The sequence below is a fragment of the Rhinopithecus roxellana genome, chromosome 17 (assembly GCF_007565055.1).
Source record: "Rhinopithecus roxellana isolate Shanxi Qingling chromosome 17, ASM756505v1, whole genome shotgun sequence".
NCBI lineage: Eukaryota > Metazoa > Chordata > Mammalia > Primates > Cercopithecidae > Rhinopithecus > Rhinopithecus roxellana.
The window spans coordinates 105149801-105167160 of record NC_044565.1 but is presented as its reverse complement, the minus strand read 5'-3'; the positions used below and the strand labels follow the sequence as shown (position 1 = coordinate 105167160).

General features: G+C 51.6%; 2 protein-coding genes across 3 annotated transcripts in view; one reads left to right on the top strand and one right to left on the bottom strand.

Moving 5' to 3' along the window:
* MTA3 (metastasis associated 1 family member 3) overlaps nucleotides 1-7635 on the top strand; it is a 191811-nt gene extending 184176 nt beyond the window's left edge. For both annotated transcript variants that reach the window (XM_030921242.1, XM_010382593.2), the window contains exon 17: nucleotides 4051-7635. In XM_030921242.1, coding sequence (XP_030777102.1) covers nucleotides 4051-4076 — 26 coding nt within the window. In that variant the 3' untranslated portion in view covers nucleotides 4077-7635. The remainder of the gene's footprint in view (nucleotides 1-4050) is intronic.
* Nucleotides 7636-13170: 5535 nt separating this feature from the next.
* OXER1 (oxoeicosanoid receptor 1) lies at nucleotides 13171-17096 on the bottom strand. Its single transcript, XM_010382591.2, has one exon. It carries the CDS (start codon nucleotides 14855-14857, stop codon nucleotides 13598-13600), a length of 1260 nt encoding a protein of 419 aa, XP_010380893.1. The 5' UTR covers nucleotides 14858-17096; the 3' UTR covers nucleotides 13171-13597.
* Nucleotides 17097-17360: the final 264 nt, after the last annotated feature.

The following is a 17360-nucleotide window of genomic DNA, read 5'->3' as shown; positions in this document are numbered from 1 at the left end:
TACCTGATTTTGGTTGCTCTCTAATACTTTCAAACAGTTGTTCTTTTTTAAAAAATTTATTATGTTGTATTTTTGAGACAGAGTCTCGCTCTGTCACCCGTGCTGGAGTGCAGTGGCATGATCTCGGCTCACTGCAACCTCCGCCTCCTGGGTTCAAACAATTCTCCTGCCTCAGCCTCCCAAGTAGCTAGAATTTTGGGTGGCCATCACCATGCCTGGCTGATTTTTGTATTTTTAGTAGAGACTGGGGTTTCGTCGTGTTAGCCAGGCTGGTCGTGAACTCCTGACCTCAAGTGATCCTCCCACCTCAACCTCCCAAAGTGCTGGGATTACAGGCGTGAGTCACCACACCTGGCCTCAAACAGTTGTTCTTTATATTTTGTCCAGAGTTTATCACTGCTACTGGCTGGAGGGTTAGGCAAATAGCCTACCATGATAGGAAGCAGAACTCCTCAGTCCTTCCATGTGCTTCCCCCTCCTGTTTCTCTCAGTTAAGAAAAAAATAACATACTATTTATGTTTCATGGATACTGTATCTTTTCTTCTCTGAGGATATTAATGATAGTGGCTTTTTATTTTTATTTTATTTATTTATTTATTTGTTTATTTATTTATTTTGAGATGGAGTCTCACTCTGTCACCAGGCTGGAGTGCAGTGGCACAATCTTGGCTCACTGCAGCCTCCGCCTCCTGGGTTCAAGTGATTCTCTGGCCTCAGCCTCCTGAGTAGCTGAGATTACAGGCACGTGCCACCACACCTAACTAATTTTTGTGTTTTTAGTAGAGATGGGGTTTCACTATGTTGGCCAGGCTGGTCTTGATTTCTTGAGCTCGTGATCTGCCTACCTTGGCCTCTCAAAGTGCTGGGATTACAGGCGTGAGCCACCGCGCCCAGCCATGTTTTTTGTTTTTTAAGTTTTCTTTTCTATATTTCTTCTCTCTGTTTCTTCCAATTTGTATTCTTCTGTTGATTATTTGTTATTTGGTCTGTAACACTTGTGTTAGAGGGCTTTTTTTTTTTTTCCTCCTGGCGACCTTTGTTGTCAAATAATGTTTAAAAGTAGGAGACTAAAAATCAGAGTGAAACCTCTGTGCCTGTTCTTGGCAGAACCTGTAGTGCAGTTCACTGTAGGGTGATCAGGTTGGCCTGGTGTTTGGACCATAAATGTCAGTGTCTTTAGGTATTTTATCATGGGCTTGTCAGATTCCCCAGAGAAGTTTCTTCCTATCTGTTCCCCAGAGGATAAAGGTTTGTTACCTGCATTCTGAGAGCTTCATGGGAAGAAGACTGGAGGCTCACCGTTAAGTGGACATAGGTTCACTTGATCCCTCTCTGTTAGAATTGCAGCCTTGTCCCTAGCTGTGCATGGTACCTAGTGCCCCCTAGGCCTGAAACTTGTTTTTGTCCTCTTCAGAGAATAAATGTCCCGACTGGTGGGACATAGCCAGTTGCCTGGTGGTGTGGAGTCGGGAGAGCTTCTTGGGATCCAGCTGCTTCTCAAAGAGCCTTTAACTCCTCTTCCTTGCTTCAGTCCCCTCCCCCACTTCCAGAGGTACCTGGTATCATTTCATGAGCCCTTTGGGGTTCTCTGGACAAATTGGGTCCTCAGCCTTCCACACTGAAACTTCAAGTCTGTCTGTCTTGAGTGCATAGTCTGTTTTCACTCATTTATCTGCTTTCTAGTCTCTAAAATTCTGATGATGGTTTCTTCTCTGATTTTGAGAAGGGAAGGAAACTAACTCAGAAGCCAGCAACTAGCTGGCTAGGCTGTTTTCACTGGACTGGTTGATTCAAGTGCAGAATCTCCGAGTCCATGGACTTCAAGTACTTCTGAGTAGTCAAACCATTAGGGAAAATTTTGCAACAACAACAACAAAAAAAAACCAAATAAGTGCCTGTCAGTCAGGGTGAGTACATACCAAAGTGGCAAATATAGGTTAACACATTTGAGAATAAATAAACAAAAAGAGAAATGATTTGGGCTACATCATGGTCTAGGAAGGAGACTGAGAATTGATACAGACCTTTCCTGGGGCTCTCTGCCTGTGCTATTGTGCTGAGTCTCTGTATCTGGTTCTTGTTCCTGCTTCAAGGAAATGCAGAGGATCTGGGGAAGCTCTGAGCGGAGGATAGTGAAGTGATAACCTTATAAGGGCAGGTGGTAAGTACTGGGATTCTTCAGCGTAGAATACAGAGAGGTGGCCTGTCTCAATTGAAAACTGTGGCCAGGGTGGAGAAGGCAGATTGGAGCCTGGGCACCAGAACCTGAGATGCTAGGAGAAGAGGGTTGTCTCTGAAACTGCAGCAGGCAAGATTGGCACAAATAAAAGCACAATTTTCCATGGCGGGCTAGAAACTTGGGAAACTATTAAAAGCAGCTCTTTTGATAGGTGATTTAATTCCATAAGGGTTTAGACAGATGAATGACAGAGCTCCTGCTCCACTAAATACAAAAAGAGAGAGTAGCTCCTAGGAGACGCTGACATATACATAACCTTCCATTTAGACACTGAGGAGGTCAGGATGCTCTTACTGCGCTGTTAGCAGAACACTAGGCTGGATGGAGAATGAGCAGCTTGGTGTAGTAAGAAAACCTTGACCCAAATTAAGATATAGATTCAAATCTTGACTCCTCAGCTTACTTACTATGACCTTGAGCAAGTTCTTAACCTCTCTGACACTCCCAAGATTCTGCTGAAAGTTAAATAAGACAGTTACATAACCTACAGTGTGTTCAATAAAGCAAGGTTAGCCTGATTCCTAAACTGAATTTATCTGGGCCTTTATTTAACACATATTTGCTGAGCTCATATCAAATACCAAGTTGGGTATATATATCTTCCCTATCCTAGAAAAGCTCATGAAGTGAAAGCACAGCTCTGCTGCATCCTGCAGCCCTTCCTCGGCATGCCCTGAGGCTGTGAAGGTGAGCATTGCTGGGTCATTTCCTGGCTGCAGGGTGGTGTGCCTGGGGCAGAGAATATCTGAGCATCTTACCTCTTCTCAGCAAGATAAGATACTTCTTCAAGAAGTAGGAACCCCACTTCCCTCCTAGCCACTTTCCTAATAACTAAGTAAAAGCTTTCACAACTTTCTGAGTAATACAACACGGTGGTGATGTGGTTTGCAGGCCACTTCTGCTTTTTCATTTACTCGTTTCTACTGTAGTCTCCAGATGGTCAGAGTTGAAGGTTTTCAGGGAAGTGGAGGGGGTGGGAGTGAGGGGCATAGGAATAGTTCCTGACACTGTGGGAGAGTGAGGTTCACTCCCCTCCTACAAGAAATGTGTTCATAGCCTCTGGGTGCCCACATCATTATGATTAATTATGATGAGCTCAGATGAGATCGTGCCTCCTCCCAGCCAACTGTGTTCCCCATTCCTTAGTATCCGTCAGGGAAGTTCCATGAGTCTCGTCTCTTGCCTGGTGTACTGTAACACCTTTCCAGTGACCACTAAACCCGCCTATTCAAAACCCAGCTTTTAAGATCTTTCCATCCTTCAGTATCAATTATATATTTTATTGGCCTTAATTAAACTTTCCCTTTGATCCAGCGTTAAACTACGTTGTGAGCCTGTTTTTTTTTTTTTTTTCAGACAAGGTCTTGCTCTGTCGCCTGGGCTGGAGTGCAGTGGTGCGATCACAGCTCACTGCAGCCTTGGCTTTGTGAGCTCAAGCATTCCTCCCACCTCAGCCTCCGGAGTAGCTGGGACTACTGGTCAGTAGCTGACCTCCTGAGTAGCTGGCATGCACCACCACACCTAGCTAATTTTTTATTTTTATTTTTGTAGAGACAGAGTGTTGCTATGTTGTCCAGACTGTCTTGAACTTCTGGCCTCAAGCCATCCACCAGCCTCGGCCTCCCAAAGTGCTGGGATTATGGGTGTGAGCCACCACACCTGGCCTAGTCATGAGATTTTCTTTGACCTACTGCTGAACCTCCTTTCCCTGAAGGTTGTGATGTTGGGAGGGCAGAGTCCATCCTCCCTTTCATCTTGCCTCCACCATCAGGACTTGTTTAACCTTCACCCTGTTTCTTCCCTTTTCTAGAACTCACGTGCTGTGTGTCAGACTGAGCTTTCCCTGATTCATTCTACAATCGAAGACTTGCTGCACTGTCCTGCTGATGTTCACAGTCGTGCCTGGGAAGGAGGCAGCCCCACTCCCAGTACATTTCAGTGGGAGACCTCTGCGTGCATCCATGGAGACGCAATGGGGCGGGGAAGAACTGTGGGAGTGCACGTTCCAAATCCTGTGTCTCCACGTGTGGATCAGCAGCACTTCGCTTTCTTGTCAGAGACCTCGCTGTTACAGAGCGAGACCTGCTGAGAAGTGAGGGGCTGAGGGAACCCCTCCACCTCCTCCCTTCGGCAGCGCCCTGCGCCCCTCCCAGCAACAGCGGCCACTTGGCAGTGGGGCTGCTGCGAGCTCAGAGCCGCTGTCACCCTGCATGTGTCCGCTTAGCTCGGTCTTATGCTGTATAGTTACTAAATATGTACAGGAGGGCCATGGCATCTTTCTGAATGGATTTTTCTTAAGAAATGTGCCAGTGTTTATGAGGTTCATGGTATTTCCCTGTCCTTGCTGTTACCGTCACTCAGCTTTTTCTCCATAGGCTTCATCCTTTTTTTTTTTTTTTTGAAATGGGGGAATCTGCTGTTTGCCCCTGGCATTCCTATATGTGACCCTCCCTCCTACTCCTCCAAGGAACAGAGTTGCCAGAGGTTCTGACAAAAGATAAGCCTGTAAACTCATCATCTGTGTTTTGTAGTTGGAGAGAAGCTGGTGTTCTGCCTGGCTCTGCTTGGTCCCAGACGGCTCCAGCAAGAGCAGGTGTTAAAAGCGCCAAGCGTGTGTATCACTGTGACAAGCCGTTTGCTTACTGCCCTGTTCCCTTGCAGCCAAACCAGCTGATGAAGAACTGCTGCCAGGTGGGTCCTTCAGCAGGCCACAAATGACCTAGTTTCATTTTAAGCAGATAGGCTCTGGCCTAGGGGCGTGGAGTGAGAGAACTGTGTGTGTGGGTATGAGTCTGTATGGCCAACCCCATGACCCCACCCCTCCAGCCCAACATCCTGTGAGCACATGTGACCTAGGCCCCAGGGACCTGTCTGCTCTTCTGGCTTGGACTCTTGGCGTTTCCTACCTGCCCTCGGCACCAGCCCTCGGTGGCATCACAGTTGGCCACTCAGCTGCTCTGTGTTGGCAACTGCAAGGATAGGAATAGCTCAGCACTCGATGAGCTCCCTGGGCAGATGTAAGGCTGGCAACTCCCCTGCCCTCTGTTTGCAGGCATAGGCCATGGGGCACAGGGTCACAGTCCCATGAAAGACAGCTGGAGTCTGACCTCCCAGCCATCTCTGGGGTTACTGGGAGACAGCTGGATAGCAGGTATGAGAGGCCCAGATAGCCAAGTTGTTGCAAGACAGAGTGGCTACACTTGAATTGACCCCCTGGGAAGAACGAGGTAACACAGTAAGGATAATGATGCTCTAGATGTCTGTGTCCTCGGAGGCTGGGCTCCGCTTGGCAGAGAGAGCATGGTGTGTGAGGTGGAGGGCGGCTTTGCAGACATCACAGCTTCTTTTCTGAGGAGGAGTTGGTTCTCATCTTAGGCTTCTGCAAGGGTGATCATGGGACATTTCTACCGCCACCCACTCTTGGAGCTGTACTGGGTCTTGGCTTGGGGCCCTGAGGGTGGGGCCTGTGTCAGAAGCATTTGGTGAGATGGTTGGAGGTGGCAGGCAGGTGTTCTCAGGGTTCCCTGACGGGTCCCTTCAGCAGAGACCTGGGAGGAGGTCTTTGCTCTCCAAGTGCCGCATCAGGTGGGATGTTTCTTCCCTAAAGAGAAAGACACAGGAAAGTTGTCTGTCTGTGCCCTGCTCTGGATTTATCGTCATACTTGGACCCAGAAGGGGAAATGCTTCCCTCACCCTTTCACTTTCTTTCTGAACCCCTGTTAAGTGATGACTGCAGATTCTGGAAACAGTTAGCTACCCATGACTCAGCTGCCAGCTTCATTTTCTCTGCCTTTTGGGAGAGGCCCTCTCACCCAGGCCCAAGAGATTTGGAGACAGGAGTCAGGCCAGGTCTGAAGCAGGAGAAGGGAGGCCCCTCCTGTCTACCCAGTTGAAATTTGGCTTTGGGAAAAGCACAGCTTGTTCGAGCTACATGTGCCAAGCAGGCTTTTCCTTCCTCTTGTAAGTAAAGTTCATGGTTCTGCAGTCCCATCATCCCAGGAGGGTTATATTGACTGAGACTTCAAGCTCTCCCTTTGTCTCTGGAAACTGCCCCCTGGTTCTGACAGAATCCCCCAGGCAATGGAGGAAGGATGCCAAGGCGCCTCTAGTCCATGCCTTTGCTGTTGGAAGCATTTGGTGCTGAGAGGGTTTCCCAACCACTTCCTCCCTTTCTGGGGCCACGGTGTCGCTACTGTGTGTCAGTGGCATGTCACTGTGGTTCAGTGAGCACATGGGTGGATGTGCAGAGACTGTCTGCTCAGTCCCCAGCAGACATGCCCCTGGGGTGAGGACACAGGCTCTGCAGGGCGTCTCCCCCTCTGGCTCAGTCACCGCCTGCCCACCCTTCACTTCTTAAAGGTGCACAGGAGAGGAGGGCCGGCTGGAGGGTGTTGTCGGAAGGTCTCAGCCTGCCCTTCACAATTCCCCTTGTGCACAGCCCAGTTTCCATTGCTCAGGGCCCACCCAGGAAAATGGATTTCAAATGGGGGTTTTCATCCAGAGATTTGTTTAACACAAAACAAGAAAAGCTGAGAGGCAAAAGAGGGGAGTGAGGGGCAACCCAGAGGTGGGAACAGCAACAGCAAGCTGCCCCCATCCTGAAACTGGCTGGGCACCATGGGAGGACACATCACCAGAGCCTGGGGCCAAGGCCACTGGGGGACCTGCCATACTGCGGACCTGTCTGGTGGGAGCTGGAGCCTTGAGAAGCCACAGTTCTTGTCAGAAACATTTCCCCAGGCGGAGAGAGGGGGCCCCAGCTTCTCCCCTCCTTTTGGCCTCCAGAGTCCTGCAAGTGCCTCACAATAGTGAAACCCAGTTGGAAGCAGCTGCCCTGGGAGCCTGGGACAGGCAACCCACCAGGTCAGTCCCCTGCCACTCAGAGCAGAGCAGAACAGTGGGCTGAGGGCAAGCAGGTGGGGCTGTGCATGGCCTCAGTGCACTCGGTGTCATGTCTGAGCCTGGTGTTCATGCCCCACTGCTGTCCTAAGTCCCTGGCGAGGGGAGGCGGAGGAGCTGCCCCGTGGGTGTTTGGAGATTCTGTTTTACTCTGCCATGGAGGAAATGGTTTTGGGGAGGGAGGGGGAAGCCTTTATTCTTTACTGTTGTCCCTGTTTTCCTTTGGGGGAATTTACCCAGTTAGCAGCCCCTCCTCACCATTCCCCCCAGGAAGGCCATGTCCCAGTTTTTTGTCCACCCCTCCTGTTCCTCTGCACCATGTCTCTGATTTTCCCTGCCAGGGAAGCTAACCCAGAGCACGCACCCATGCTCATGAGTGTTTCCCCAGGATAATTCGTTCTGAGCATGATACCACAGTGTGGACTGTCTGTCTGTAAGAAGATGCCATCTACTAACTAATTTGTATTGTGTTTCCAATAAATTCCTGGAAATTTTGCCTGGTTTTATGCTGTTCTTTACTAGGATGGTGACTCAGGTGTAAGACTGTGTGTGTACCCCTAGGTCTAGCATCAGGTGGTCCTTGTTTCAGAACCTTGAGCTCCGAGGGCCCCGGGGAGGTAATAGGCCAGGCCAGTTGGTCTGCTGTGCCCCAGCTGCACTGAGACTCTCAGCGGCCTTTCCCCAGGGTCTGCATCTTCTTCTGCTGTCTCATAAGCCACATCCTAGGGACATGGAAGTTTCACGAGGCCAGGTCATCCCAGTAGGAGGCCTTTGATCCTGTGCCCCTAGGCCTGGATGTATGAGGTGCAATAGGCAGCCTTTTTCTTGTGAACTACCCTGCAGTGTGACTCATGCCCTGCTGTGGCCAGTGCTGGGTTGTGGGGCTGGGTGCTGGGGTGTTCGGGTGGTGCACTGAGGAAGGCTGCTGTGCCCCAGCATAGGGTTTGCTGTTTGGCTGGCTGACTGTGTAGACTGTCTCAGCTGCTGTGCCAAGGTCATTATGGGGGTAGGGGGTGAAGTTTGGCTCCCTTGGGACCCCTCCAGCCTGTGTTTGTGAAGTACATATATTTGTGACTCTTGTTTACTGGGCTTTCTGAAATATTTTCTTAAAAGGAGACACTAAGCTTATTTTTTTCTTTTTCTTTTTCTTTTTTTCAGACATGGTCTTGCTCTGTCACCCAGACTGGAGTGCAGTGGTGTGATCTCAACTCACTGCAACCTCCACCTTCTGGGTTTAAGCGATTCTCATGTCTCAGCTTCCCAAGTCACTGGGGCTATGGGCGCACGTCACCATGCCCGGCTAATTTTTGTATTTTTAGTGGAGATGGGGGTTTCACCATGTTGGCCAGGCTGGTCTCGAACTCCTGACCTCAGGTTATTTGCCCTCCTTGGCCTCCCAAAGTGCTGGGATTACAGGCATGAGCCACTGCGCCTGGCCTTCTTAGTGTTTGTTTGTTTAATTAAGGCTTTTAATGCAAAATCAAATATCACCTCCCTTTTCCTGGAAGCTCCTCTGTAGCTTGGAGTGTTGCATGCCATACCTCTCAAGGGGGCTGACCTTAAGCTCCACACCAGGACTGGGTTTTGATCATCAGCCTTCCTAGGAGGTTTCTTCTGCCCCTCCCTGGAGAAGTTTTACCCTCTGTTTCTTCTGATTCTGCTCCTGGGTGCAGAGGTTGCTAGAGGAACCATACCACCCATTCAGGACCTCACAGCTTAACTCATCAGGGTGCTCAACTCACCAGGCCCCTTTGATCCACTTGCTTAGTGACCCTTTTCTATGTTCTTCTTTGGGAGCTTGTTTTCTTCTTTCCAGAACCAACTCTTCCAATCCTTTGCCACTTTTTAAGCTCTTATCCCCTGAGAGCTGCAGCTTCTAAGAATCCCTTCAGCTTTATTCCCTCTGTCCCAAGAGCTACTGAAATAGTGCCATTGCTCCAGCTCAAGGAGGCAGCCTTCTATCTTCTGGGGACAGACCCTCCTGCCACCCATGAGCTGGATTCATCCTTCCGCCCCCTTAGGGCCTTGCAATAGTGTCCTGACTCAGGCCAGACTGCCACTTACTAGCTGGATGACCTTGGGCAAATTATTCAACCTCTTTGTGCCTCAGTGTTTCCATCTGTAAAACTGGATAATAATGGAATCTCCCTCATCAGGACTAAAAGAATTAATATCTGTAAAATGCTTAGAATAAGGCCTGGTACATACCAGTCCCCAACATCATTCCCCTCCTCCCCAGTATATTTCTTTTCTCCCTTCTCCTCCTGTATTTAAAATCTCTTCATCCAATCCACCAAATAACAGAACAGTCAAACCACCAAAACATCTGTCCTCTGCTTAGTTTCATCTAAAGCTATTATCTTCTCTCCTTTTACTGGCACATTTGTTGAAAGGGGAAGAGTTGTCTCCATTACTTCAAATCTCATTAATTCCTCAACCCATTATAGCACTTTATGGCTTCCATTCTGCCCCCACCCCCATCCACTCACTGAAATTGCTGTCAATAAAGTCACATTTAATGACCTTCTAATTGTTAAATCCAGTGCTATTCTTGAGTCATCCTCTTTGAGCTTTCTTGAGCATTTGAAGCTGTTGTAGCCATATGAATTTTCTTCCTTCGTTAACACTGATCCCTTTATTCTCTACTCAAAGCAATGCTAAGTAACATGCAGATGTCACTCATAGTCGTTTTTCAGATTTTTTTTTACAAAGATAATTTCAGATCTAGTGGTAAGTCACCTGTGTGCCCCTTCCCATTTTCCTCCATCTTAGAAGTACTCTCTTTAATTTAGTGTTTATCATCCCATACATGATTTTATACAATTAATGCATATGTATGAATCCATAAATGATAGAGAACATGTTTTGCATATGATTAAATTTCATACAATGACAACCTATCACTTTTTGAAAAGCTTTTAAAAAACAGACCCAGACAGTGCATTGTTAATCCAGGTTGTCCATCCAGTGTTAATTGACCAGACAGTGTCAGACATGGACACTGGTTTTCAGATCAACTCTCTTCAATATGTAATTAGGAAACACTTTTGAAAATGCTCTGTTCCTGCATGATGCTCTGTTCTTGCAGGAGGCACTTTGCAGACTGTCTGGGTATTTTATGTTTGACTTTTACCTTCATAAAAGATGGCTGGATTCTGTTCTTTTTAGTGGGCAATCTCTTTACTTGGGTGAAGATTGCCTTGACTTCTTTTCTTCTGCAGTCCTGTTTTTTTCCTGCTTAAAGGTTTTTTGTTTGTTTGTTTGTTTTCTGAGCATTTCACTGGGTTTTCCTACATGTTCCCCTTAATTGCAGGGATATTTTAAAGGATGGTTCTTGATTCTCTTCATTCCCAACAGATGACCACATTCTTTCCCAGAGCCCTGGTGAGTAGAAGATCCTTGCTCCTATCTCCAGTCCAAAGTGTGCTACTGTACATGTTTGCCTGGGTGTCTTCCAAGCCCCTACAACTTGTTTTACCTCCAAACCTGCTCCACCACCTGCATTCTCAGTGTGTCACCCACACAGCCTTCCCATCTGGACCCTTTGTGGTCTCTGCTGCTGCCTTTCTTCAGGCCTTTGCTTGGAATACAGACATTTCCTACATAGGTCATCTCCCACGTCCCCTACTCTCATGTTATTGCCAAGAGTAACTGATGAAAATGCAAACCAATCATCATCTTCCACTTAACACCCCTCTCCCGCCATACTCTCTGCAGGATCAACCCAGACTCGCGGGCTTGGCACCAGGGCCCTTCTGGGTCTGGTCCTCTCCCTTTCCCGCCTGTCCTCTAGCTCTGTGGTAGGCCTCCTCCTCTCTTGCCTCAGTGATCTCCTCCCCATGCCCCTGCACACTGAGTCTTCTCACAGCTGCATGTCCTGGCCATGCTCTTCCAGTACCAGGGATGCCTTTTTCTTCTCTCCTTCCTCATTCTCTAAGATCCAGCTTATGTGCATCACTTACCTGACAGCCCAGGCAGAGTCAGCTCTTCAGGCCTCTGCTCTCAGGGAGCATCACCACCTAAAAGACTCTGACCTTCCCTGGGTTGCATTGCACTGGTTCCATTTGCAGGTCTGTCTCTCCCCGCCTTAGCCTGGGAGGCTCAAGGTGAGAGTACAATTGTCTGCCTTTGTAGCTTAGGGTCTGGCCCATGGCAAGTGCCCAGTAAACACTGGCAAGTTAGTGACTGCTGGCATGTGACCCAGCCCTGCTTGCTTGCCCATCACCCAGCCCTGCCTGCTTGCCCGTCACCCAGCCCTGCCTGCTTGCCCCCCCTGCTCAGGAGTCCCTGGAGGAATGTAATGCATGCCATCTGATCCTCTCTTAGGGTGGCAGTTTATATTACGAGAAAGAAGAGAAAAAAAGGCGGAAGACGTTGCCCAAAATTCACACTGGATAGTGCAGCCTGTCCCTGAGACCAAAATGCCATTTAGAACCCAAATGTAGGAAATGGGGTCTCAGCCTGTCCCCAGCTCCCATTATACCACCATGGGTACTACTCCATCTCTAGGAAACCCTGCACTTAAACACAGTTTTCTTTCTCTTCCCACTCCTCTTCTGCCCTCCCTGCTCCACATAATAACTGCCTTCCTCACCAAGTGCTCTGGGCATATAGTTACTCCCGTCCCTAGCCCCTGGGGCTGGGCAAGGGCCAGGATCACTATTCCTATTCACAGATGGAGAACTAAGTCCAGAGAAGGGTACAGTGGGCTGTGGCCATGGTTAGGACCAGAGAGTCAGTCCTACCTCCATATGGGGGCAGCCTGAAGCCTGCTTCATGAGGCAGCACCCAGCCCCCTTTACAGAAGGCCTTGCAAAGGATGGAGAGGCAGGGAAGGGTGGCGTGGTCCAACGTCAGCGGGGGAGCAGTCCTCAGGGTCAAGATGGGGGGCAAGGAGAATCCAGGGCAGGTTAGGAGTGCGGGCCTGAACCCTGTGACCAGCATCTACCCAGGAACTCCTCAAGGGCGGCCTCTGCTCCCTCCCTTGTTGGGAAAAGACAGGACTACAGACATGCCTGTGAACCATGGGAGTATCTGCCCATTTCCCTTCCATCAGGTCATGAAGAAGTGAGTGCAGGTGCTGGGGGAGGTGGGAGGACTTGAGGGAGGAGTTGGTAGGAGAAGGGTCCAAGGAAGAGGAGACTGAGGAAATGGCCCGTGGAGCTGCCCTGAGCCCAGGTGGGCACATTCAGAGGCAGAGATGGTACCAGAGGAAAGGTGCCTGGTGTTGAGCTGGCAGCAAGTGTTGGCACCCTAGGTGGGGATCTGCCCGAAGGAACCGCTCAGTCCCCACCCCTCCAGGAGTGTGTGGGCCTTTCCTAAAAGACCTGACTCGGGCTGAGGTGGCTCACGGAGGGCGTGGAGAAGCCCCTAGCCGTGGCTCCAGGGAGTAAAAGGGAGCAGTAGGAGTTGAGGGGGCAAGAGGGGCCCCATGGGGAGCCGAGAGACAGAAGAGCAACCCTGGAGGGGGCCCAGGTGGCACCCCAGTACCTCGGTAGGTTTCTGAGTGCAGCAGATAGATTTTCAGAACAGGGGAGTAGGCTGGAGATACACAGTGGCGGTGAGGTCTGGTACTCACCTGCCCATCCTTCCCAGGCCCGCCTCCCTCTGCCTGATACTTTTTCTCTGGCTCCCTCCCCAGCATCCACACGGACCCTTGACACCACCCTCCTGGTCTGTGTGCAACACTCCGGGGCTTTCACTTCTATTCCTGACGACTTGAGTAGCTGGGGTGCATCCTGTCCATGATATGAGAGGGTTGGACTAAGTGGATTAAGGGAACTGGGGAGGGATGTTAAGTCCTCAGCATCAAACTGTACCCGAGGGCCTGGAGCCCTGGTGGCCTGAGGCCTTCACCCAGGAAAGCGGTTCTGCTTTTCAGGGCATGCCAGGGCTTCCCAGAAGTTCCGGGAAGGACAGAGCCCCCGGGACGGGGCTGCGGGATGGCTTCCCCACTCTCAAGTCTCCCTTCACCTTGGGACACTCACGTTGACGCCTGCTGACAGTCCCAGGTTAGAATTAAAGACATGTATTTGGTCTTGCAAATAAATACATTTAGAAGGAGAGTTTATTCATATTGGAAGGGACAAACTGGAGAGCACAGAACATGCAGCTGTCCAATTTCTAAGGCGACTCTACTGTGACAGTGATTGGCCTCTGGCCCCTGCAGCTGCACAGGCCCCTGTCTGAGCTGGCATGCCCACAGCGCCTTGCCTGTCTCCTCCACCTGGCATCCAGCTCTCCCCTGCATTCTGGGAGCGCCATCCTGGACACACTGAGAGGCCTAGGCAGGTTACCCTGCCTGTCACCCACCTGAGTCCTGCCAGTGCTTTGGCCTGGACCCTGGCCTGCTGCCATCCCTTGTCCAGTTGCTTGAGGCACCGTGTGCTGGCCTTGTCCCTCCAGGCCAGAGTGCGGCAGCCGTTAGCCCCACAGCACTACAGTCCTGCAGCTGGCCCTCAGCCCTGGGAGGAGCCTTCCTTTTCCAGAGAGACCTCGGCCTGCACTTTCAGCTTCCCTATGGCCTCCACCTTCCTAGAGGCCTCCCGGTGGCGCCACTGCCTGGAGGGTTGGTAGGAGCTCTCGTCACTCACTGGGCCCTGCCGGCCCCTCGTGAGGCCTAGCAAGGCCCGGCTCTGGTGGAGGAAGTTGGGGCTAGAGAAGCAGTAGAGCACAGGGTCCAGGACGCTGTTGAGGTAGGTGAAGGCCAGGGAGCCATGAAAGAGCTGTGTGCAGAGGTCCAGGGAACGGCAGGCAGACAGCCAGAAGGCCACCATGGAAGCCATGCCAAAGATGATGCTGGGCAAGAAGCAGATGGTGTAGACGGCCACCACCACGGCCAGCACGCGCATGGCCCTCTGCGGACCTGCCTGCCCGCCCAGGCCACGATTCCGGATGGTGAGCCCAATGCTCACGATGGCGAAGAGGATGAGCGTCAGTGGCAGGAAGAACTCCAGCAGGTACAGCGCCTGGTGCCAGCGGAGTGAGGCCGAGGGCTTCGTGCCCACCCTGTAGCTGAGGCAGGAGGGGCTGGAGAAGGTGCTCAGGAGCAGGTGCCCGTTAAGGAGCAGGATGCCCACCCAGAGTCCCCCGGCCACCCGGGCAGCTGCCCCCACGGAAGCACGGCTCAGCGCGTGATGGGGTTGCACCACCTTCAGGTAGCGGTTGAGCGCGATGGCTGTGAGGAAGACGACGCTGGCCGTGCGGTTGGTGGACAGCAGGAAAAGGTTGATTTTGCAGGCAGGAGCCCCAAAGCGCCAGGTCTCATGGAGGAGGTAGTAGTCCACGCGGAGGGGCAGGTTGCTGATCAGGAGGAAGTCAGCGGCCACCAGGCTGACCAGGAACACTGTGTTGGAGGTCCAGGGCCGCGTGTGGACACAGAAGATGAAGAAGGCCAAGCTGTTCCCCACCAGGCCCAGGACAAACTCCAGGGCCAGGATTGGTGCCAGGAAAGCAGACACCAGCGAGGAAGAGGTGGGGTGGCAGGGCCCTCCAGAGGACCCCCCCACAGTGGTAAAGGCAGAGGGAGCGGAGGAGGGTGAGGGAGGGAAGGAGGGAGGGAGGGCAGAGGAGGAGGGAGAACTCAGGTTATGAAGTTCCATGGGCTGCTTGGGCCAAGGACCTGAGAGAAGGTTCTGGAGTCTTCTACCCCTGCAGGAGTGCCCAGGACAAAGTGGGATGATCGGCTCTATCAGCTGGCCACCACGGTGACACAACATCCGGGCGGTTTCATCAGTATCCTCACAGCCACTGAGAAACGCCCTGTGTTCCTGTTTGTAGGCCAAGGGGACCCTGCAGCCCTCCCTTCTTCCCTCCCCCTCGGGGCACTGAGTGACCACCACATGAGGTCTCTGAGCCCAGCCTGGGAGTTGTGCTGCTGGTAGAGGAAGAAGCAGGGCTCAGCAGGGGGCAAGATGGAAGCCCAGAGAAACCCTGAAGTGGGAGGAAAGTCCAGTCAGGTGAGGTGTGGGAGAGTATTTGCAGCCCTGTGTTCTGTGGCTCTCAGGATCATACAGCCCTCCCTGGACGCCCCCTCTTCCACTACATATAGAGGCTAGTGGCTGCCTTCCTGCCCCCACCAGCTCTGGCTTCAGGGACTGTGGAGCCAACAGGACATTGTCCTGGGAGAGGTGGGCAGGGAGTCAGTGAAGACCTCCACCGCCCTGCTGGGGGCCTGGAGGGAACCAGTCTTATTTGTGCTCCGCCCACCTGCTGTGTGTCTGAAAGCCCACTGCAGTTCAGCTTTCAGTTGCTCCCAGACTCCTGATGGTTCCGAAGTCTGTGATGGTTCCAAGTCTGGGTACATGGTGAAGTAAGCCCCATAGGGGACGCCCCTGCCAAATTTCTACTGCCATGGCATGGGGACCTGGGGGCATCTCCTGCAAACAGAACAATCTTAATTTCCCCTCTCTGTGCCTCCCCATGGCTCCTTGTCCACCCCTCTCCCTGCTCCCATTAGCATTGACTGTGGAATGGGGAGTGGGAGGCTGGGGCTAGCTCCATACAAGGTACAAGTTCAGCTGTCCCATGGTGAGGTATTCTCACGAGCCCACAGGCTGGTCCTGTGGGTGGAGATGAGGGCTTCAGGCTCCTGATAACCCGGGACAGCAGGGCCAAGGGAGGCGGTGGTTCTAGGCTCCAGGGCCTGACCCCATCACTGCTAACTGGCTGGGGTCAGCAGTCTGCCATGTGTGGCCTGGCCTCTGTGTCTTAGGCACAGTGGCCCCTGGCCTCTCTTGGCTGTCCTGGGCTCCCATTTGGTCGAGGCTGAGGGCAGACATCTCTGGGAGAAGCAGGGTGGTGAGGCCCAGCCTAAGCTTCATATGCAAACAGGCCTGGGTTAGAAACAGAGTTGCCCTACTTCCAAACCTCTCTGAGCCTGATCTGTAAAATCAGGCTCTACCACCTTATTGGAGAGTTGTGAGGATAAAATGATATCATTTATGTAAAAACTTCTAGGGGATTCCTTGGGACAGAGCAAGTGTTCACAAAAACAGATCTAATGTTCCTGACTTTCTCTCTAGATTAGGCTTGCCCTGCATACGAGAGTAAACTGTTCTCCTCATGGCTACCTGTATTCTGACCTGGGGCCTCCCTGGAACATTCTGTGTCCTCTTCTCAGGTCCTGCACGGAGCAGTGCATGGCTACAGGCCAGGAACGAGCCACGCAGAGCCTCTGCCCGCACCTATCCTGGACCATTTGTGTTTGGAGGAGCCTGATGGTGTTTTTTCTTTGCTTGCGGGGGAGGAAAGCCCTCAGGGGTGAAGAGGTGGGTGAAGGTCCCGATGTCTCTCAGGGCCAGTAGCCTTTTCAGCCAAGGCAGGTCTTTCTCTGCTCCCAGTGGAGTGTAGGAAGGCAGTGAGCCACTGGGCTGGGGCTGGGGGAGACAGGGCTCAAGTGTTCTTTTCTAGAGGAAGCTTTGAGTCCACACAGGGACCGGTTCTGTCCCGATCTGTCACTCTCATGTGCATGCCCTCATTGACTTCTCACGGAAGTCCCAGGAAACTGAGCTGTGCCCGCTGCAGGTTCCACGTTCTTGTCTTTGCCCACTGGTGCCTCTGAGGACTCCAGCATCCCTAGACGCCCACAGCAGGCTCAGGGGGCCCTCTGGAGTCTTTGAACATGGCACCTGTGCATGACAGGGGAGGGCAGGGGGCACAAGGCCAGACTCCCCCACCGACACCGCTGAGCTCTTGGTACAACTACATGCCCCTCTCCAGGCTGCTCACAGTCTTTAGGTATTAACAGTGGTTAGTTCTGGGTGGGGGGTTTTGTGTATTTCTGGATTTTCTATAGTTAGCACAGATGACTTCTGTTATTGGAAAAAAACTCAACAGATGCTAGTGCTTTAAAGTTATGTAAAAAGACAGCCTGGGCAACATGGCGAAACCCCCATCTCTACAAAAAAGAAAAAATAAAAAAAATGAGCAGGGTGTGGTGGCGCATGCCTGTAGTCCCAGCTACTCAGAAGGCTGAGGTGGGAGAACCACTTGAGCCAGGAGGGTCAAGGCTGCAGTGAGCTGTGATCGCACCACTGCACTCCAGCCTGGGTGACAGAGTGAGATCCTATCTCCAAAAAAAAAAAAAAAAAAAGTAAAAAGAATTAATGAGAACAGAGAAGGAAGTGGAGAGATGACATTAGCTGTGCTCCCAGGACCAGGCATGGAGCATGCGTGGATCAAGTCACACACACAGTGAGGAATGCCCATCCACAAACAGGA